Source organism: Acipenser ruthenus, chromosome 1, assembly GCF_902713425.1.
Source record: "Acipenser ruthenus chromosome 1, fAciRut3.2 maternal haplotype, whole genome shotgun sequence".
In the NCBI taxonomy this organism is placed as follows: domain Eukaryota; kingdom Metazoa; phylum Chordata; class Actinopteri; order Acipenseriformes; family Acipenseridae; genus Acipenser; species Acipenser ruthenus.
The window spans coordinates 3,376,533-3,398,703 of record NC_081189.1 but is presented as its reverse complement, the minus strand read 5'-3'; the positions used below and the strand labels follow the sequence as shown (position 1 = coordinate 3,398,703).

Sequence of the window (22,171 nt, the reverse complement as noted above, 5' to 3'; positions counted from 1 at the left end):
AACCATTGATTGTATTCGTTTTACTTTTATGTATATTATAGCAGTACAATAGCTTGTTTAGGTACTCAAGTACTGCATCTAAAGTACTAGTAACTACCACACTTAAGTTTGTCCAATTTCTGTGTATACTTGAGCCTTTCACACAATCGTGACCATCCTACTAACAGCAACTTACAGCTGTATTACAGTCATGTTGAAATCCAGACAGACCCCAACACACCATGATACGGGAGGATGTGAGAGATGCCAGGTATGGAAAACAGCTGCTACACTACTCCTTATCTGACCAAACACAGAGTACTGTAGCACCTGATAAGCTTCTCTTGTATTTCTTACAACAGAACAGCAGGTTATCTGTTCCTAGTGTCAAAACCAGCTCTACTGGCTTCGTCAGAGGCTTCCCAGCCCTGGTCCTGGCGACCCCATGTGTCTTCAAGACCAGCTCTACTGGCTTCGTCGTCCTGGGGACCCCATGGGTCTTCAAGACCAGCTCTACTGGCTTCGTCAGAGGCTTCCCAGCCCTGGTCCTGGGGACCCCATGCGTCTTCAAAACCAGCTCTCCTGGCTTCATCAGAGGCTTCCCAGCCCTAGTCCTGCGGACCCCATGTGTCTTCAAAACCAGCTCTCCTGGCTTCATCAGAGGCTTCCCAGCCCTGGTCCTGGGGACCCCATGTGTCTTCAAAACCAGCTCTCCTGGCTTCATCAGAGGCTTCCCAGCCCTGGTCCTGGGGACCCCATGCGTCTTCAAAACCAGCTCTACTGGCTTCATCAGAGGCTTCCCAGCCCTGGTCCTGGGGACCCCATGTGTCTTCAAAACCAGCTCTCCTGGCTTCATCAGAGGCTTCCCAGCCCTGGTCCTGGGGACCCCATGCGTCTTCAAAACCAGCTCTCCTGGCTTCATCAGAGGCTTCCCAGCCCTGGTCCTGGGGACCCCATGTGTCTTCAAAACCAGCTCTCCAGGCTTCATCAGAGGCTTCCCAGCCCTGGTCCTGGGGACCCCATGCATCTTCAAAACCAGCTCTCCTGGCTTCATCAGAGGCTTCCCAGCCCTGGCCCTGGGGACCCCATGCATCTTCAAAACCAGCTCTACTGGCTTCATCAGAGGCTTCCCAGCCCTGGTCCTGGGGACCCCATGCATCTTCAAAACCAGCTCTACTGGCTTCGTCAGTATAAAACCGTGAGTTAATTGCATTATAGCCAGGTGCAATACGAAACTGATATAGGAGCCGAGGATTGTGACGATTGGTGCAAAGTTAAGGCAGCTATTATGTTCACCGTCTAGACCGTGACAGATAGACAGACAAATGTATATATATATATATATATATATATATATATATATACACACACAGTGCCTATAGAAAGTCTACACCCCCTTGAAATTGTTTCACATTTGTGTCAGTGCCTCAGAGTTTCATGCATTAAATGAAGATTTTTTCCACTTATCTACACACCATACTCCAAACTGTTAAGGGGAAAAAAAGTTTTCATTGAGAAAAAGATTATATATTAAAAATACAAAACTGAAAGATCATAATTGGATAAGTCTCCACCCACCTGAGTTAATACTTGGTGGAAGCACCTTTGGCAGCAATTACAGCTGTGAGTCTGTTGGGATAGGTCTCTACCAACTTTGCACACCTAGATTTGGCAATATTTGACCATTCTTCTTTACAAAGCTGTTCAAGCTCTGTCAAGTTCCTTGGGGAGCGTTGATGGACAGCAATCATCAAGTCATGTCACAAAGTCGGGGCTCTGACTGGGCCACTCAAGGACATTTACCTTTTTGTTCCTTAGCCACTCCAGTGTAGCTTTGGCTGTGTGCTTTGGGTCGTTGTCATGCTGAAAGGTGAACTTCCGTCCCAGTTTCAGCTTTCTTGCAGAGGGCAGCAGGTTTTCCTCAAGGACTTCTCTGTACTTTGCTCCATTCTTTTTCCCTTCTATCCTGACAAGTGCCCCAGTCCCTGCCGATGAGAAACATCCCCATAACATGATGCTGCCACCATCATGCTTCAGAGTAGGGATGGTGTTCTTTGGGTGATGCGCTGTGTTGGGTTTGCGCCAAACATAACGCTTTGCATTTAGGCCAAAAAGTTCAATTTTAGTTTCGTCAGACCACAAAACTTTTAGCCACATGGCTCCAGAATCTCCTGTTTTTTTTCATACTTCAAATGGGATTCAGGGTGGGCTTTCTTAGAAATGGCTTCCTTCTTGCCACCCTACCATACAGGCCAGATTTGTGGAGTGCTTGGGATATTGTTGTCACATGCACACTTTGACCAGTCTTTGCCATAAAATCCTGTAGCTCTTGCAAAGTTGCCATTGGCCTCTTGGTAGCCTCTCTGCTCAGTCTCCTTCATGCTCGGTCATCCAGTTTGGAGGGACGGTCTGATCTAGGCAGGGTCGTGGTGGTGCCATACACCTTCCACTTCTTAATAATCATCTTGACCATGCTCCAAGGGATATTCAAGGCCTTTGATATTTTTTATACCCATCCCGATCTGTGCCTTTCAACAACTTTGTCCCAGAGTTCTTTTCAAAGCACCTTGGTGCTCATGGTTGAGTCTTTGCTTTGAAATGCACTACCCAGCAGCGGGAACAAACCCAAACAGCTCAAAGCTCAAAGCAGGTAAAGACAAACTTTGAGAACAATGATAGTAAAATGACATTGTAACCTACTTACTCTTTAAACTAGATTTAATGTGTGTTAGTAACTGTGTGTCAGAAACAGCTTTGATCCTCAGCAATCACACATCACTCGAGTCTATCCTGTAAGAGAAAGGGACATTTTGCTCAGGTGCTTAGTTTATTATTTTCAGATAAAACAGCAGTGAATCTCAGCTCTGATTTGTAAAAAAGAACCGACTGTGGTCCTTTCCTTTCATGAGAACTAGCTATACCAGAATGCTACTTTATGTGTAAAACAAATGACATGCTTTATAATGTCAAGCATCTTCGTTTGTATTTACGAATGTATTTAAAACACCACAATGCAGTCAATGCAGGAAAAAACAAACAAACATTCTCCCTTCAAACAGATTTATTAACATATACATATTATACACTTTAAAAATGCACTGATTTGAGGTCACCCACGTGTATTATGCTGTCAAAGTACATTTATATCAACATTATAAGATGGATCAATAGTCATCATTTAGCAAACACAATATATAAAAAAACACACAATTTACTCAGTAAAAACTGAGTATAAAATGATGTAAAATCTTAGCCAAAAGTGGATCTAATTAAAATGTGAGTGTCCCCAAGTATGTCCATTAAACAAAGATTAGATGGTTCAGGACAGCACATGGTTTTCATTGGTTTATGCGTCCAGACTGAACCAATCACGAGCTGTGAACAGCAGGCGAGTGCTGAAGCTTGCTGTGCCCCCGAGAAGGTGAAGCATACAAGGTAGACTCGAGTACACAGACACGAGTCACAAGGGTTAGAATACATGTAGATAAGATGCCATTGTGGCTCCACCAGCGAATTAGCAATGTGTGCTAAACATAGAGGAGCTGGAGCCAACATGGCAAACACAGGGATGCAGTTTCATACACTTCTATTCTGTAGACCTTTCTGTGGCAAACACGCTCTCTGGATTTAGATTAATCCACCATCTCTTAAAAGCACAACAAAAAACCTAAACACGCACTGGGAGATTACATTTCCTACATTCATTCAATGAGGCACAGTCCCACACTTGTTACATACCAATTGTATCATAATCACTCAATATTCCCCAGATAAAGTCAAACTGATATGTGTACTACTAAAAAAAAAAAAAAAAAAAAAAAAAAGGTACAATAATACATTAAAAACAAATACAAAAAATAAAACATAACCTAGGCATGGTAATAAAGTAACTACTGTTAATAGAAGGCCATTACCATTTGTGTTGATCCCTTTATATAGAATGATCCTATTAAAATAAATATATCGTGCTTCTCATTTACGGACCAGAGCGGCTATCCTTGTGTAAAAGGTAACCCCCTCCCATCCAACATCATGCCAAGCTACTGCAGATTAACCTTTTCAACCATCTCCTCTCAATTCATTTTTCATTTGCAAGCCAGCCTCAAAAGCCATCATTTGCACATGCGATTCAAATCTGTTGCCAGACTAATCTATAATATAATATTCTGTTTGGCACAAGGAATAGTGTTTAACATTAGAAGAGCGTTCCTCTATATTAAAATAAAGACCTAGATCATTAGTTCCTATTGCTGCTATAATTAGCCCTTCCACTTGATTTGATTTGGACAGTATTGTTTATACAGGACCCATGCCTGACTCGTAGATCTCACTGGCAGTATGCAGTAAAACTGCTTGCTGGCTGAAGAGCCTAGCTGGCATCTTACTCAAATCATGGGAGAGGCCAAATGCTATGGCAGCTGGTCCCCCAACTGTGTGGTAAACAGAAGGCATGTCTCAGTTAAAGTCCTGTATAACACTGACACACCATCAATGATGTACTGATTGAATATTAATAATAAATACTACATTCACACTTTCAATATGCTTTCGACCAGCTGACACGCACATTGAGTTAGCCACCCCAGTTAGCACAGAATAACAGCTCATTTTAAATGAACCCCGGACCTGCCGCCCGGTGCAATGTACAGTCCTTGCGGAAATTATACTGAACATTGCTGATCACTCCCTCATCGAGTCCTTGCCCAGGGCGAGATGTTCTTTTCTTGGAGGCACATCATCGGCTCTGTCTCGCTGGCTTGGCAGCTCATTGTGCCTGCTGCTGCTTCTGTCCTTGTCCTCGCTTATATCAGAAACGGTTGTCTGGTCTTGCGAAGGCAGCGCTTCCCCCGATTGACAGGGAGGCTGTGTGTCTTTCTTATTTCAGAGTTCTCCCCTGACGTTATGTAAGTCCTCGTCAGGTTTGTGACAGCTCGTTCTAGGACAGTGCTGCTGGCTCCGAGGCTCGTGGCAGCGTTGATTTGTGCTGCTCTCCTCCGCAGAATCAGCATTTCCAAGAGGATTTGCACCTTTCATCTGTTTGATGTGTCCTTCCAGCTTTTCAGCGTTGTGAGCCAGCATGTAGCTGACCTTCCTCTGATGTGCCAAAGCCTCTTCCTTGTCATTGAGCTGGAACACAATTATCACAGCAGGCATTAGAGCGACACACTGAACAATTACACTTGAATAACAATCATTCAAACCCTGTGAACAAAGGGAAGCAGGTAATTATGCCAAGACCCCCGCTGAATGAGACACCTCTGCCTGCCATTGAACCGAATAGGAGAATTAGAAACACAAGACTAAGCAACTTGTTCTAGTAACTAAAAACAATATCATTATACTCCCCCAAGGAGATCTTTGAATACATAGTTGTTTTTACCAGGTGTAGACCAAAAGTTAAGCATTAAGCTTTACCAGTAAAGTTTATACAATTAAATTACATTTATCAATTAACATTTATGCTAACAATTATGACAGGAGTTAGGATATATAAAACACATTGTGAAATATACTGAATGTTCTGTGTTTTGAAATATACTTTCCTTTCTTTTTTTGAAATACATTTTTATCCCCATTTGTTTTTAATCCAATTTGAACGTTGTCTGTAAGGACTGGAGATCAACATGCGGCCACCATTTCCTCTGTCAAGCCAATCGCTTCTTTTCACCAGAGGAACCTGAGCAACAAATACTGCAAAGCTACTGAACCCTGGAGGCTAGTTTACACCACACCAGTAAGGGTCACTGTGGGGCCCTATCTGGACAACTTGGCATGAACAGGATTTGAAGCCGTGGGCTTTTAATTGCATGACCTACACAAGCCAGTTAATTGTAATGTTGGTGGATTAGCAGCTCTACATTTTACAGCTGTGATACAATAAGGTTGTGTAATGGAATTAGTTATTACAGTTGCATATTTAAAATGAGAAGGAATGGGATTTATAATTATTCTAGTCTTCTGTCGCTGAAAGCTCAAGACCCTCTTCCATATAACTAGAAGATCAATGTAGAGACATGACAATGAAAGCTCAAGACCCTCTTCCATATAACTAGAAGATCAATGTAGAGACAAGACAATGAAAGCTCAAGATCCTCTTCCATATAACTAGAAGATCATGCAGAGACAACACAATGAAAGCTCAAGACCCTCTTCCATATAACTAGAAGATCAATGTAGAGACAAGACAATGAAAGCTCAAGATCCTCTTCCATATAACTAGAAGATCAATGTAAAGACAAGACAATGAAAGCTCAAGATCCTCTTCCATATAACTAGAAGATCAATGTAAAGACAAGACAATGAAAGCTCAAGATCCTCTTCCATATAACTAGAAGATCATGTAGAGACAAGACAATGAAAGCTCAAGACCCTCTTCCATATAACTAGAAGATCATGTAGAGACAAGACAATGAAAGCTCAAGACCCTCTTCCATATAACTAGAAGATCAATGCAGAGACAAGACAATGAAAGCTCAAGACCCTCTTCCATATAATTAGAAGATCAATGTAGAGACAAGCACAGTATGAAGTACCTCTCTTTGCTTGTTGGAGATTTGCAGTCACTCAAAAGATTGTATTTTTTTTTGTAGCTTTGTATGTTCCAGTGAATTGGTAACATCATATTTGCAGCCCCAAACAGGTTTGTGTTCAGTAAAGCACAGCGCTACTCAGTTAATTAGCAGTAAATCATTTCCTGCTACATTAAGATTAGAGGCCACCTCTTCGGCAGGGCACAGCGCCAAGAGGCTGATTGAGACACAAACCAGATCCACCAGCATTCTCAAGATCTCCACGGGGTCATCCAGCGCCTCCAGCTTCCCACAGTCTGCACTGGAACCCAGCATCCCCTTCAGCTTCTGCCCCATGGTGAGAGCGTCCGCTGTCAGAAACAATAGAGTACTGTTATACTGACTCTTCCAACACCGCAGACCTGGATACAAGAGAACTCCACTCACACCTGCAGAGCGCTCCTCTGGTATAAGAGAACTCCACTCACACCATGCAGAGCGCTCCTCTGGTATAAGAGAACTCCACTCACACCTGCAGAGCGCTCCACTGGTATAAGAGAACTCCGCTCACACCTGCAGAGCGCTCCACTGGTATAAGAGAACTCCGCTCACACCTGCAGAGCGCTCCACTGGTATAAGAGAACTCCACTCACACCTGCAGAGCGCTCCACTGGTATAAGAGAACTCCACTCACACCTGCAGAGCGCTCCACTGGTATAAGAGAACTCCGCTCACACCTGCAGAGCGCGCCACTGGTATAAGAGAACTCCACTCACACCTGCAGAGCGCTCCACTGGTATAAGAGAACTCCACTCACACCTGCAGAGCGCTCCACTGGTATAAGAGAACTCCATTCACACCTGCAGAGCGCTCCACTGGTATAAGAGAACTCCATTCACACCTGCAGAGCGCTCCTCTGGTATAAGAGAACTCCACTCACACCTGCAGAGCGCTCCACTGGTATAAGAGAACTCCGCTCACACCTGCAGAGCGCTCCACTGGTATAAGAGAACTCCGCTCACACCTGCAGAGCGCTCCACTGGTATAAGAGAACTCCACTCACACCTGCAGAGCGCTCCACTGGTATAAGAGAACTCCATTCACACCTGCAGAGCGCTCCACTGGTATAAGAGAACTCCGCTCACACCTGCAGAGCGCTCCACTGGTATAAGAGAACTCTGCTCACACCTGCAGAGCGCTCCTCTGGTATAAGAGAACTCCACTCACACCTGCAGAGCGCTCCACTGGTATAAGAGAACTCCATTCACACCTGCAGAGCGCTCCACTGGTATAAGAGAACTCCACTCACACCTGCAGAGTGTTTACCTTCGCCATTGACCTTCTTTGCTTTTGAGGTTTCCTTCCTGAGGAAGGGGTCTGCCTCCATCAGTCGCAGAGTCTGGTCAGTGCGGCGCTTCAGCTGCTGCTCGAAAGCAATTCGGAATGCGTCCGCCATCACAAAGGCTTCCTCCTTCCACTTCCTCTGTGTGTCGAGCTGAGAGAGCGAGAGGACAGCCTTCATGACAATAAACCTTGAACGGCTCCACTGCAAAAGGCAGCCCAGTTAAAACACTAACATGGTTTTAATTGGTTTTGAGTAAACTGAGATTCTAAATAAACAGCTGATTCTTGCTGGGCATTTACTTCAAAATGAGATCCTTTACGCTCTACACTTTTTGATAAGATAACCCCCACCCCCCTGCCGAGAGGCAATCTAACCATTGAAAAATAATCACATTAGAACGTAAAGTCACCGCATATCCTTGTGCAATAAACAGTTCACACTACTTTTTAATTGGGAATCCTAGTCTGCTCAAAACCAACTAATTCAATCTTAAAGTGGTGGAGAAAATCAGAACAAGCCCTGAACACAACCACACTGCACCTTCTTTTTTTTCTTTTTTGCTGCATGAACTAAGTGCAGGATTTAAACCCAGGTAGCCTCTGGTCATGCTGCTTTATCAGAGATTCGATGCTACACAGGTACGGCCTGGTCTGCACTTGGCTGAGAGACCTGCAGGTCAGTGTGAGTACCCGCAGCTCTTAGCAGTGCAGGCTCATGGCCTCCTCGCGGCTCAGTTGGACGTACCTCTTGTTTGAGCTGTAGGACCTGCGTGCGGCTGGCGGCTGCTGATTTGGCGCAAGGACAGGGCTCCCCTCCACTGACACTGCAGCTGCACGCTCCTAGCACAGCGAGCTAGGGAGGAAAGCAGACTTCATTTACAAAGCCTGGAAACACAACAAAGGAAGCGCGTCCACCTGCAGCCTGCAATCTACAACACAAACTGACATTATACAAAAGTATCGCTTTTTGTTGCACAACTCCTGTTTCTAAAGGAATTCACCAGCCTCCGATATTACAATATATTTATAGCCCTTGTGCTCAGCTTGCTTATTTTTTTTGTACGGTCAGAGATTTAAAATCAGCGTGAGTTCTGAGTTCTCCCGGCCTGCAATCCTAACTGGGGCTGACAGAGCCCCTGTTTAAATTGATTTGATCGTGATCTGCTGCTGATGGAAATGAACGAGTCTGGTTTCAAATCGTTTGAGTCAGTCCCAGTGGCAGGTGGAGAAGTGGCTGGAGTCTCTAATGAGACACATGCTCCTGTTTCTTAATGACCTCTAAAGCTGTTCCCTCTCTCACACCGCTGCTGCTCGGAGGCACGGACTCTCGAAACATCTTCTGCTCTTTCACATTGAGCATGGCAAGAAGCTCCAAGTGTTGCTGATTCAGACCTGCAATACAAAGCAAAACAACCTGTGAGCATTCAGCTTTTACTTTACATATACATTTTACACTTACCAGTACATTAAAATCATCCTTTGGAATAAAATAATGAAGTCAGATGTTTCTGTTTTTACTCCCAGAGCCAAAAGAGCTGAAGTAGCAGGAGCTGGATTCAGCAAGGAGGTGTCAAACTGAGTGTGTGTGGGGGGGGTGGATCTAGAGTGTGTAAGAGCGTACCTAACAGAGATAGGAGTGTGTGTGTAAGAACGTGCTAAACAGAGATAGGAGTGTGTGTGTGTGTGTGTGTGTGTGGATCTACAGTTTGTGTAAGAACGTGCTAAACAGAGATAGGAGTGTTTGTGTGTATCTACAGTGTGTGTAAGAACGTGCTAAACAGAGATAGGAGTGTGTGTGTGTGTGTGTGTGTGTGTGAGTGTGGATCTACAGTGTGTAGGAACGTACTAAACAGGACAGGAGTGTTGAGAGACACTGAGTAAACTGAACCAAACAAACAAGTCCAAATCTCAGCCACAAATCAAGAAAACCTGTTTTACACTCACACTGTTAACAGTGTCTATGGAGAAAGAAAGAGGAACAACAGAAAAATCTCCCCCACTGCACTAATCTTCTCCCATGCCGTTGCCAAAATACACACACAGGCGACTTTTTCCCTCGATATTTAATAAATAAGAAACTAAATGTGATGGAAATCTGCTTCTATATATTTTTCAGACTCCCCCATGTGAGAGTGTATATTTCCAATACCTGTACAATTATAGAGCTGTCATCATAACCAACCAACTAGCCAGATCTATTGATTCAGTTTCAATCAAAGTCTGTTTTTCTGTCTAAAACACAGCTTGATATTCATGAATCATTGATGTTTATGAATCAGGCAGTTCAACGAGGCAGGTAACAGTAGACCAAGGTGAAGAGGTTTGGCTGGCACCTTGTGTTATTGAGGAGTGCTGTCTGCAATAGCATCCACATTACAACAGCAGGCAAACAAGCCTGCAAATCACAAGTCAAGCCAATATGGAACAGAATGGTTAGATATACATGCAATGACAGCGACCCTCAGATACCACCCCCCATTCTGTTTGTAGGGTAGTAAAACCGTAATGTCACACAACCCCATTCATTACACTGTCAAATCATGCAGTTATTTACATCAGTTTGGTTTCAACCAGGACATGCATCTGTTTAGTGGTTTAAAGCTACTTTAAAAACCTTCAGATGCAGCTAATAAGCTGAGAGGAAACAATACAATAGGGTACACAATTATAAACCCACCAGCAACATTCCAATAGGAAGCCAGTGGCTAAAAGGAATCTCAGCATCACAGTGTAGCAGAAATAGGAAAGAAACAACCAATACAAGAACGGTACGGAAAAGCAAGGTTCTCAGTAGAGCAGGCTGTCGTCATGTCTCTGGGGCTGTTTGTTGAGTTGACTGGATCCTGTGAACTTGAACATTTCGATGAAGTTTACTTAAAGGAAATGTTGAGAGGTATAATTGAGTTTCTTCAGGGGATCCTTATTGGTGCACCAGCAAATTACATCAGAGGACAAAAGTGCAGGTTACTGCAAAGTTTGTTATGCACAGTAAAGAAAACGGTGGTATTTAGATGCAAGGGAGATATATAATGATGTTAATGTTCAAACGACAAGGTAAGAGACTAAACATTACATCCGAGAAAAAGGGAAACGTCCACAAAACAAAAGGTAAGCAAAAGTAAACTTCCATACCTCTCAACATTTACTGTAAATCTGGTTCTCTGATTAACTTACTAGAATTTTCTAACTTCAGCTCCTGCAGCTGGCTTGCATTCGCCTCCAGGGTCACATTCAGGGTCTCATTTTCACTGCACACCCTATCAAAAACAAACACAGACACACACACACAGGGATACCATGACTACAAGACAACAAGACAACATGTTCTCTGACACTAGATAGAGATAACTAAAGGGAAGAAATCTAAACGCAATAGAACACAGGATCACTTGTCATTTGGTTGTCATTGCAAATGACAACCAAATGAAAGAGGAAGGGCAACAACCAATTTAAATATGACATGAAGCGACAGGTGCATGTCAATTCTAAATTCGACGTGCTGGTGGTTTAAACAAAAAGCTGCAATTTCATTATGTTAAGCGATTGCTACAGCTGTTCCTGATTGCACAGCACTGGAACCACAACAAATGCAGAATTCATTTGTTATAAATATTAACATGAAGGGAGGAAAAGTGTCACTGGCAGCTGTTGCTATGGAGGACAAATGCTTGTCTCGTGTGATCTGCTTACTGTAGCCTGGGATCTGTTGCACTTGAAAGGATTACATCCACATATACTGAGTTTACAAAACTAATTAGTGTATTACCTACAAAGCCACGGGAATCTCAGTTATACAAACACAAACAAAAGAGTAGATTGTAAGGCTGAGCGTGAGTCTATAAGGAGGTCAGCACATCACAAACCTCTGGTATTTCTCCTTCCAGGACTGCTCGATGTTCTTGAACTGCACTTGATTGAACGCAATTTCCCACTGCAGTGCATTTACGTCCTGCAAACAGAAGAAGGAAAATGTAAAACAGCAAATTAATATATGGGAATCAAAGAGTGGCAGTGTTGCTGCGTGATCATTGCTCAGTTACTAAGTTTGCTAGTTACTAAGGAATGATTGTACATTGTTGTTCGTGCAGCCCTGGAAATGAGCAGTCAATGACTCAAATGCGTTCCGAGATGCAAGGCCTAGTGGCGGCAGCAGCTTTGCAATAAAACTGGCAGGATAGGGTTAATTTTCCTTGTCTGGCACTCATGGTCGAACTGGGGGCCCAATTACCTTACCTCCAATTTACAATGGCCAAGTCTGTTCACTATCTGTATCAATTCCCCACACAGCTCAGGAGAACTGAAGGTTCAGTGGGAGTCCTCCGATCCCATGATCGAGCCAATTTCCTCTTTTACTCCAAGGAACTCGAGAGTGGATGTCAGTGAGCTACCGGCCTCTGGAGGACAAAGGCCAGCCCTGCAGGTGTCCATCTGAGCTCACTAGGTGCCTGGCTGGTAGGGTCAGCTGTAGCTCGTTGAGGAGAAACAGTCCCTGCCGGTTTTTCGCCTCCCTAACCTGCGGTAGCCCGAGAGCCAATGTTGTATCCCTTTCGAAACCCCCCCCCCCCCATACATTTTACCAGGTCAGCCTCTCAGCACCCCCCCCCCCCCCCATGAAACATCAATCATACTACAGATAAGACAACCAGGATACGACAAGTTGAATGAATAGAACCAAACCTTTCTTCAATCTTCCTTAATTTTATTGTTGGCTTGTTACAGAAGAGAAAAAAAAATCAGGGGTCAGTTCCTCAAGAATCCAAGCAACAGGCAATGCGTTAGTCATATTTTAATAGAAAACTTTAACATAAATAAGAGTTACCTTTTCTAAGACCTTGTTTCTTTCTTCGCTTTTCTGAAGCAGGGTTTTAGTATGTGTGGTAGCTTTGTCAAACACAGCCTATTGCAGGAGAAACAAAAATAAAAAAATAAGTCAATCACATATTTCTAGAGTACAATACGAATCTGAATTACGTAAATAAGAATCTAAATAATGTAATTAAGAATATTGCTAAGTTTTCTGAAACCTGAATTAGTTTTCCGTGCCTGGAAATCGGAATGACTTCTCAGTTCCTGGGTGCATGTGTAACGGGCAGTGCTGTGTGATCCTCTGCGGTTCTGGATTCTGATAAAAGCTCTACAGCCACACCTGCAGACGAGCCTGCCTCTTTAGCATTGCGCTTAAGATGTTTGCTTAAGATGTATGGTCTCCGGTTGGTGCCCTGCCTTCACCATTACTCTACTGAAAGCACTATTGAAATGACAAAGGCACAGATAGAGATCTGGATGCTGTACCCGGCTCTGCAGTATCTTCAAGGCTTCGTATTTTCCTTCAAGTTGCCGTTGGGTTACTTCAAGCTCACTCCTCAGGAACTCTGCCTCCTGCCAGAGACAAGAGTCATTCATCTTTCATTAGCAACTGACCTGACTCATTCCAGGAGTCATCCAACAGGCAACACCTAGAAGGAAACCACAGACGCACTACAAATCTACATTTTCATAATATTTAATTTCCTACCTGTTTAATACCCTACTGTTTGTACTGCTGTTTCTGTTGAGGTCAATATCTTACAACTTTTCTAGTGCCTTCTGAAAGGTCTCCTTTGTGTTAATTGTTGAGAAGTGAGCTGGGGGAAGTATTTTAAAGCTGCGCCGTGCAATGAAGCTCATAGGTCAGGGCCATTCCACTCCAGGTTTAACAGGTAAAATGTGATAACTAACTACTTCAGGGTCTGGATGGGGGTTTAATTGGTTCAATTAAACAATTCAGAACAGGGTTGGAACAAAGACCAGGAGTGGAAGGGCCAACTTTGGCCCCCCCGCCACACAAGTGAAGTACTGTGCCCTTGAGCCTGCGTAACACGGATGTGCTTCCCCACCTCATTGAAGAATCATTTACAAAATCTGAAAAAATGGAAACCTGAACAGAAAACTTGACCTCATGTAAGAGCGCTTCATGAAAAGCTATTCAGCCACGTTTTGTTTCGCATGCTTGTTAGCAGGTGTGAAGTAAAGTACACTACATTACAGTACTGTGTGCAAACAGAGAAACCAAATCTATAGATTCATGTATTATACTGCGATTGCAAATCTGAGCTGGGGGACATGTACAAACTGTTTATTTACTTTCAACAAATGAAGAAAATCAATTGAAAGTGCATTCTTGTGCATATGTGATTGTTAATAGCTCTAAACAGAATAGACCACTGTTCCAAGGTTATGAAAACTAGCATCATTATTAGACCATGGGAGTGCCTTTAGTTTGTTTTTGTCTGTAAAAAAAACTTGCAGAGGCTATTTTTGACCTTAAAATCCCTTCTAAATAGCATCTTACTGTTCTTCAGATTAACACACAGCACATAGCTTTTTATTCCTGTTTAATATATTGGCTCTAGTTTACACTCTCAGGATTCGGTTGATTCAGCTGCTCCAAGGATTCGGCCATGTCTAGGAGAATTATATTTTGCATATGAACTCCGGAAGGTGTGGAATTGTTTCCATCACAGTATGAAGATGGAATTAGCTTTCCTTCTCTGGTTTTAAAGATCGTGTTTGTGAATTGCTTCGAACCTCCTGCCAATGCTTCTCCTTCAGTCCACATTAACAAACACATACATGTCTTATTTCTTCTGTTCTTTGCTATTGTCCTTTTATTGTATACCAGGACCCCTCAATGGTTAAATATAATAAATACATTTCTTAGTTTACAAGGACTTTGTTTTTAAGATGTTATGTGAAAATGTGTAGAGATGAATTACCTCCTCAACCTCCTGGAGCCTCTGCTTCAGCTCTTCCGTGGACAGATCATACATCACATCTGGGGAAACTAAACAAGCATGTCAGTCACATACATGGCTGTAAAGCAGAGCTACAAGGTCATGATAATCAGCATGACCTTCATGAACTAGATGCAAGTCATGCAGATGAGAGACAGGCAGGCAGGCAGACAGACAGACAGGGTCCTCCAGATAGCGCCAGATTCTTATCAAAAATGTTGTAGCCAGATGCGATCACATTTGGATACATAAAAGTAACCCTTTAAACATACACTCTTAAAGACAGATAGACCGACAGTCAGGCATCTCCTGATATCCCACAGATTCCAGTCAAAACCAAGTTTCATCACAATCTCTTGAGAAGGATCTTCAATCATGCTTTTCAAATTGCCAATATGTGAACAGATGTGCTTCAAGACAAATCTAGATCCAGTATGCGAACCCTTTATAATCTATTTTTCATGAGATCTTCTGGCTGGGCATACGCGGGTTAACAAACTTAAAAGGCGTTAGTCCCAAGTTTATCCCAACTATGCAAAATAAGAGTCATTTGCATGGTGGTGTTGGATTTGTGTTTTCCCCCCGGGTGAATTGCAGTGGGTTTACTTATTTCAAGTCCTGCCAAGGCAATTGCAAAAACACATTTTATTCCAATGACTGTTGATTACCTGGTAACCAGTTAGCTGGACGTGGAGCAGCAGTCATGGCCACCACAAGCAAACAGGCAGCCACGCCTCACCAGAATCCATATCAGCATCACCCCACACAATGCCCATTACATTAGCTTTCCACCAGTTTTCCAATGTCCCAAGCCAGAGAGGAGTCCTGTCTCCCTGTCCATACTATTGTTTTGAAACTGCCTATCATGGAGCGCAGTTTGAACTGTGCAGTGTATTGATTTTCTATTCACTGAGGGCTACTACAGTAGAGATGACCAAATCACCCAGCCTCCAGAGTTGAAAGGCTCTGCATTACAATATGTAACACTTGCAGAACTACAGGACTGGTGCCAAAGTCTTGTTTGACATTTAATATTATCATTTTATTTTATATATATATAATATTAGACCCTCACAGCATTTGTGGGAGAGAGGTGGGTTTGGGTCTTTCGTGCAGCCTACCTTAGAAGAGGGGCATTATTTGTCCTCTCTTCACTCACCACTCATTTTAGCAATGTTAATTATTAGGAAAGAATCTGTTACCTTTTCAAAGAGAACGGCCGACGTGTCATAACTGGCAGCCAAAGGTTTTTGTTTTTTAAGTAAAATGAAAGATGATGCAGGTGCCTTTCCATTAGACCCCACTGCAAACACACAGAAGAGCCGTCCTTACCCTCACTGTTCAGTCTCCAGTATCCAGGACGCTTGTCCTGCGGCAGACTCTTTTGAAACACGGTGTGCAGGGCGGTGTAAGCCGTCCACTTGAAAGAAGCGCTGCCGTGACTGGAGACCCTCCTCAGGCGCGCAGCGGGAGCCAGGCCGAGGCCGTCAGGATTCTGGGGTTTCACACCTTTCTCGTAAATCCCGCCGGGCTTCCTGCCCAGCCCGTACCCCAGGTCTCCACCGGCCATGTCATCTTCCCTCTCCTCCTCCTGCCTCTGGGGGTCCTGCTCACCGCTCTGCATCCTCGCCTGGACTCGCCAGCACTTTGGATGTATCTTCAGTGGCCTGAGTACAAGGGGAAATGATCTAGTTTCATTACAGACATGTCAAGTCTCACGCACAGCCGGTATAAAACACATTTTATTTTTTAGCAGTCGCAGTAGTAGTAGTATATTTCTACATACACTATATAAATTTATAGTATACTCTCAAATACTACAGTTAAGATAAATGACCATTCTTTATTGTATGTGTGAGAAACACTAAACTTCAACAGTATTAATATGCTGTTCTTTAGTTTAACTTTTTTTTGGTGTTATTTTTTAAGCAAGCACACACTAATTATAATAATTAGAGTAAAATCATAGATAAGGGGGTGCAGTGCAAGATCCAGCATTGTACTGTAATTCTTGATATGTATTTTTTTGTATACAACTGTAAGTCGCCCTGGGTAAGGGCGCCTGCTAAGAAATAAATAAATAATAATTAGAAAGTTCAGTACTATTGAATAGTGATACAGTATCTGTATTTGGTTTAACGGTACTAAACAGCTCAGTTAAAACTGTCCTCCTGGCTTTCTTTGCTATATTTCAGTAAAGAGAAGGCAGAAGAGAGATCAGGTCTTCTGTACATGTTTGTCAGGCAATTTAGTCCAAAGCCCCTCTATACTATCTATTACTCTCAGTAGATACAGTCATTCACTCTATCGGTTACTCAGGGTTTAGAGGGGGTTTTTTAGGGTTTTTTTTATGTTTTAAAGCTTTATTAACAAAAAGGTATAATATACAACAACATAATTAATACAAAATATGCATTTTATAAATACAAAACTACAGTTTTTTGTTCTTAAGATTGATTATGTTCCGTTTCATGTTCAATAATAATAATAATAATAATAATAATAATAAAGGTTTCTGGCCCATTGCTTTCATTTTATGAATGTGAAACTTACCCAATATATGGAACAAATGACAACAATTACATTTGTTATTATCCCCTTTTGGACAAAATATTAAAGTATATGAGCCCTATCATAAGAAACGCATTGTATTGTTCCTCCAAATATCTGCAAAGAACGTTTCAATATCTTTCCAAAGAATGTGTGAGAAAACACAGCCTTTGTGTGTTTAACTGATTTCTTTTTAGTTTTACATGAATATTTACAGTTTTATTACAGGAGTGGTGGTACAGAACTCCTCCTATAAAGAGTACTATGAGAACCTTACAGCTGGTTTCACAAACCCTGATTCACATTGGATTTCTTTTATCAAAGGAACAGGGTAATGCTTTATCCTAGGTCACAGGTGTCCGAAGCTGTCCTTTCCAACCCTGCTCTAAACTGTTTAAGTGAACTAATTCAAACTCCATCCAGACCCTAAAGTTAAACGTGGAGTGGAATCCCCCTCCAGGACCGTGAATGGACACCCCTGCCCAAGGCAAACTGGTCCAAGATTAATGCTAATCCGGGTCTTTGAAATCAGATGCAAAGCTTCCATACCAATTGGAGATTTTAGTTGTGTTTAAAGAGTGTTACTTATCTTTTTATCTTGAACTGTAATAAGATTGTGAATCTCCACAGTGTTTGTAAAATGTCTAAATATAAATATGACCTTAAAATAAAAGAAGTAAAATGTATTTCTCTAAACTAAAGCTTGCCACACTGAAGCAGTCCATTAGGTGAATATTTTCAACCAGGTTTTTATTTACAGTATGTATTTATGTATTATATAGGGTCCTGTTGTAGTTGTCCTCTCTATAGGGTTGTGTGCGCTCTCTGCGTGCCTCGATAAGCGCACCCGCCACTTCCAGGATATCCCATTCCTCACTCACGGATGTTCCACCTTTTCCTTTGCATTGTAGAAGTTATAAAAGATGGACATGAACAACGAATTGAGGTTTTCCGTATACAGTACTTACCCTTATGCAAAAAATAAACACTACAGGCTACATTAATTTGGAAATTGAAATATAGTTATGTGTAATCCATTATTACAGTATGAAACGCATTAAAATGGCCCACTAAATCTCATAGCCTTGAAAATAATACTTAAACTAAAAGATAATGTAATGAGTAAAGACAAGTAGATAATTGTTTCTATTGATCGTCATCCTACTATTATTGTAATTACAGCACTTTCAGGAAACATAACAGAACCTACGTGCCTTAACATTTCAGTGTCCATTCTGGAAAATACAGCGAAAGACCAAATTTGTCTGACAACACAAATAATATGAAAAAAAAAATTCGACGGCGTTACCTGCACCTGCTGCACTACCTGTTGCACACAGGTGTGTTCATCCACTTACCTCGCTCTTCTGCCACAGCGCCAAGTCACCAGTTTAGTAGCTTTCCAATTCCATTTGTCGCTTTTAAACTCTTCAGTCTTGGGAGTCCGAATTGAAACAAACTACTTGATCAATATTAAAGCATCTTTCAGAATCAAAGTAGTGATTGTATACATTTTTTGTTTTAAAACGAGAGACGTATCTTTTTTAAGGTAACCGGACGTGTTACTAGCCACTGCGCAAATGCGCACATAGAGCACACTGGGAAATGTAGTCTTTAGTGTTGTGGCTTGTGCATTATTCCCTTTCTCTGAACAACATTCACCGCGACCCGCTGCAGGATTAAGCGGTTACAGATAATGGATGGATGGATTAACAACAATCATGGAGGGTTTTTTTTTTCCCATAAATTGATATGAAACATGACAGTTCTCATAACATTATTCGCAATCGCTAGACTAACATACAATGGGATGCTTTGAAATTAGATAAACCACTGAGATGTATACAATTAATGCAATACTAGTGTTGTTAATCGAACCCTGACGTTGACATCGTGCACATTCTAACGACGATTATCGATCATTATAGAGTTAAAATGCTTAAAAAATACATTTAAAAATCTGCGCTCACAGTAACAGTTTAAAGGAACAATAAGTCCTCTTTTCCTAGAGCATACAAACTCATTCAAACAAATCCCGATGTGTTTGATAAATACACTTGTATTTAAATATAGCACGCTCCAATTTTCATAATTTCTGCCGTCACTAACCTTTGCCTTGTTTTGTGTAAAATCTGACAAATTTCCACTTTAAACATAAACGGTAAATAAATAAATAAACCCCACTGTCCAAAGGAGAAAAAAAAAACCAATGTTTTAAAACTACATTATTGTGTCCTATTCACATGGAAATAATTAGATCTCTCTTTTTTTTTTTAATTTGCTGTTGGTTACAGTTTATGAACTTCGTGGCCCAGCTTCTGCTAGGGAAAGTAGCAGGCCCCAATGTGCAGCGGCTCCAGAGATGCATTTCCATTTTTATGCTGTCATATTTTAATGAAAATGTTACATTACTTTGCATAGCCACTTAGATTTGCATTATGTTCAGTGAATATAACTACGTCGTTTTTCCAAACACTACATTAGAGGTAGCCTACCCTTTCCTGAAACGGAACTTTCAACAGCGACAGCTCTGGTTCATAATTTTATTTTGCGTCTCCATACTTGAATATGTATAATATCTCTCATACATGTATGTGGATTTATTATTAATTGATTTTACTGTCCACATCGCAACCAAGATATGTTGAATATCTATTTTATACATGTATAGGGTTAATCAATCTATATACCACGTCGCAACCAAAACGTCACATACTGGAGTGCTCAGAGAAGCGTTTCGCCCACGTGGATTCGTTTACACTTATACAGTACATTACTAAGACTGATAGATTAGGTTCATTGGTCTTCAGGGCTGATAATATTTGACAAGTGAATACAACTCATTTTATGCCTGAGCTTTCCCTTTCAATTTGAAGACGACCACCAACATTGCTATGGGATATGGCTGAGCTCTTTATATCAGAGCTGCGGATAGGCCACTTCCTTGGGATGACGCACTTGGTCTCGCCCACCGAAGGATTAAAACTGTCATACTGAGGAAGCCATTCCTCTTTTTGCTTCTCAAACTGGTATGGTAAGACCTCTGTGTTTACCTGAGTGTGTTGATAGAAAAGAGCTTCTTGAGTCGACTGCAGTTCCCCTGCATTCATGCTGAAAGCTGGCTTGCCGCTTTCCTGGAATCAGCGACTCCAAAAACTCGAGTTCCTTTTTCTGTGCTTCAGCAGTCTGCTCACTTGCGTTGCAGGCTGCCTTCTTTGTTACTGTCTGTTGTGTGTGAGCGACTGCCTGTGCAGTACTATTCGCATGTGTGTGTGTGTTTTTCCTTTCTACAAACTACACTCTTGTGTGAATACAGTTCCTCCACGGGGCTAGGCCTTGCCGCATCCCTGCTGTCGAGTGATTCAATCAGCTGCTGTCTGGCAGCTGGATTAGGCCTTGTTTGTTTGGCTGTCGCTTCGCGTCCCCCATCTGTGTATTAGACTGCACTACCCTGCTTGTCTGGGTCTTGCTGTGGATTAGCTGCAGCGCGGTTGTTAACAACAGCCAACCAGCCGTGTGTTCCTCCAAGGGCTCTGTTTACATACACCCCGCTGTAGAGTAGACCTCGCCGGCTGCGTAGGCACACCCACCTCGGTGAGTTGGGTCTCCACAACAAACAACAGTGTGTTCTCCCCCAACTGTTTTTCTACCGTGTTATTTGCTGTTTGCTTTTCAGCTTGTCCGCCGCGGCTTCGGCCCTTGTGTCCCTTTGGTGTATGCTACACGCTGACCAGGTGTGTGACCATGCGGTTAGGGTAGGCACCGTTGCATAGCTGCCCCCCAGTGCTTCGGTACCTCGGTGCATGCGTAGCCCTCGGTACTTCGGTACCTTGGTGCACACGGTGCTTAGTGCACGTGGTGCCCGGTGCTAACAGCATCCAGTGCACGCGTTGTTTGCAGCGCTTGGTGTACGGACACACGGTGCTGCACGGTACTCGGTGCACATGGTACTTAGTGCACATGGTGCTCGGTTCACTCGGTGCACATGATACACGGTGCTCGGTATAACCGGTGCACACGGTGCACGCTGTAGACACAGTCGAGGCAGAACACTCCACCATAATGACGAGCAAGGCCAGGCTTGGGCATCCAGCACGTTACCTTGGCCCTCGACAGAGAGGTTGCCTGTAGCTTCTGTGCGGCTTTTCAGCCCTGGGTGAAGGAAAACTGGTTGGAAAGGGCCACGAAGGTGAGTTCCTCGTCCCCTATGGCCGGACCATTGCCGGCTCTCGTGTCGGTCGCCCTCACGGGTTCGATGCAAAAAGAGAAATGGCTTCCTCAGTATGACGGTTTTAATCCCTCGGTGGGCGGAACCGAGTGTGTCATCCCAAGGAAGGGGCCTATTGGCAGCTCTGATATAAAGAGCTTAATATAGCAATGTTGGTGGTCATCGTCTCTTTCAGGGAACCAGGGTTACAGTATGTAACCGAACGTTTTCACCGATTACCTTCTAGCTCGGTCACTAAAAAGGGAATTTTAGTGTAGTTCAAATGTTAGTTTGTATGTTTAATAAGTTTTAAAAACTTGAACCTTTTAAATTAATGTTGAGAAAAAAATTACAGTTCTTGCAAGTTCTCTTTTTAGCACTTTTATACGTTACACTGAAGTACCATAGTATTAGGTCCTGCTCTTCCTAATCTACATTAGTGACTTAGATTCTGGTATAGTAAGCAAACTTGTTAAATTTGCAGACGACACAAAAATAGGAATGGCAAACACCGTTGCAGCAGCAAAGATCATTCAAAACAATCTAGACAGCATTCAGAACTGGGCACATTTAATATAGAAAAATGTATGGTACTGTACACAGGCAATAAAAATGTCCATTATAAATACCATATGTGAAATACTGAAATTGAAGAAGGAATCTATGAAAAAGATCAAGAAGTTTATGTGGGGAAGCTGTAAAAAAGGCCAATAAAATGTTCGGATATATAGTGAAAAGTGTTTAAATCAAGGGAAGTAATGTTAAAACTTTACAATGCATTAGTAAGACCTCATGTAGAATATTGTGTT

General features: G+C 42.5%; 1 protein-coding gene across 3 annotated transcripts; it reads right to left on the bottom strand.

Annotated features, from left to right (window-relative positions):
• Nucleotides 1–3,022: 3,022 nt before the first annotated feature.
• On the bottom strand, nucleotides 3,023–18,783 carry LOC117403547 (coiled-coil domain-containing protein 125-like). Of its 3 annotated transcripts, none has more exons than XM_034926128.2 (12): nucleotides 18,514–18,783; nucleotides 15,938–16,272; nucleotides 14,588–14,655; nucleotides 13,125–13,211; nucleotides 12,652–12,729; nucleotides 11,696–11,781; nucleotides 11,007–11,089; nucleotides 9,109–9,224; nucleotides 8,578–8,685; nucleotides 7,815–7,983; nucleotides 6,744–6,859; nucleotides 3,023–5,106 (listed from the first exon to the last, which is right to left on the bottom strand). In XM_034926128.2, exons 2-12 carry the CDS (start codon nucleotides 16,227–16,229, stop codon nucleotides 4,861–4,863), a joined length of 1,449 nt encoding a protein of 482 aa, XP_034782019.2. In that variant the 5' UTR covers nucleotides 16,230–16,272; nucleotides 18,514–18,783; the 3' UTR covers nucleotides 3,023–4,860. The 3 variants fall into 3 exon arrangements, with proteins under 3 accessions (XP_034782019.2, XP_034782018.2, XP_058887667.1); XM_034926127.2 differs by having other exon boundaries at nucleotides 18,465–18,514; XM_059031684.1 differs by lacking the exon at nucleotides 18,514–18,783 and adding an exon at nucleotides 18,370–18,439.
• Nucleotides 18,784–22,171: the final 3,388 nt, after the last annotated feature.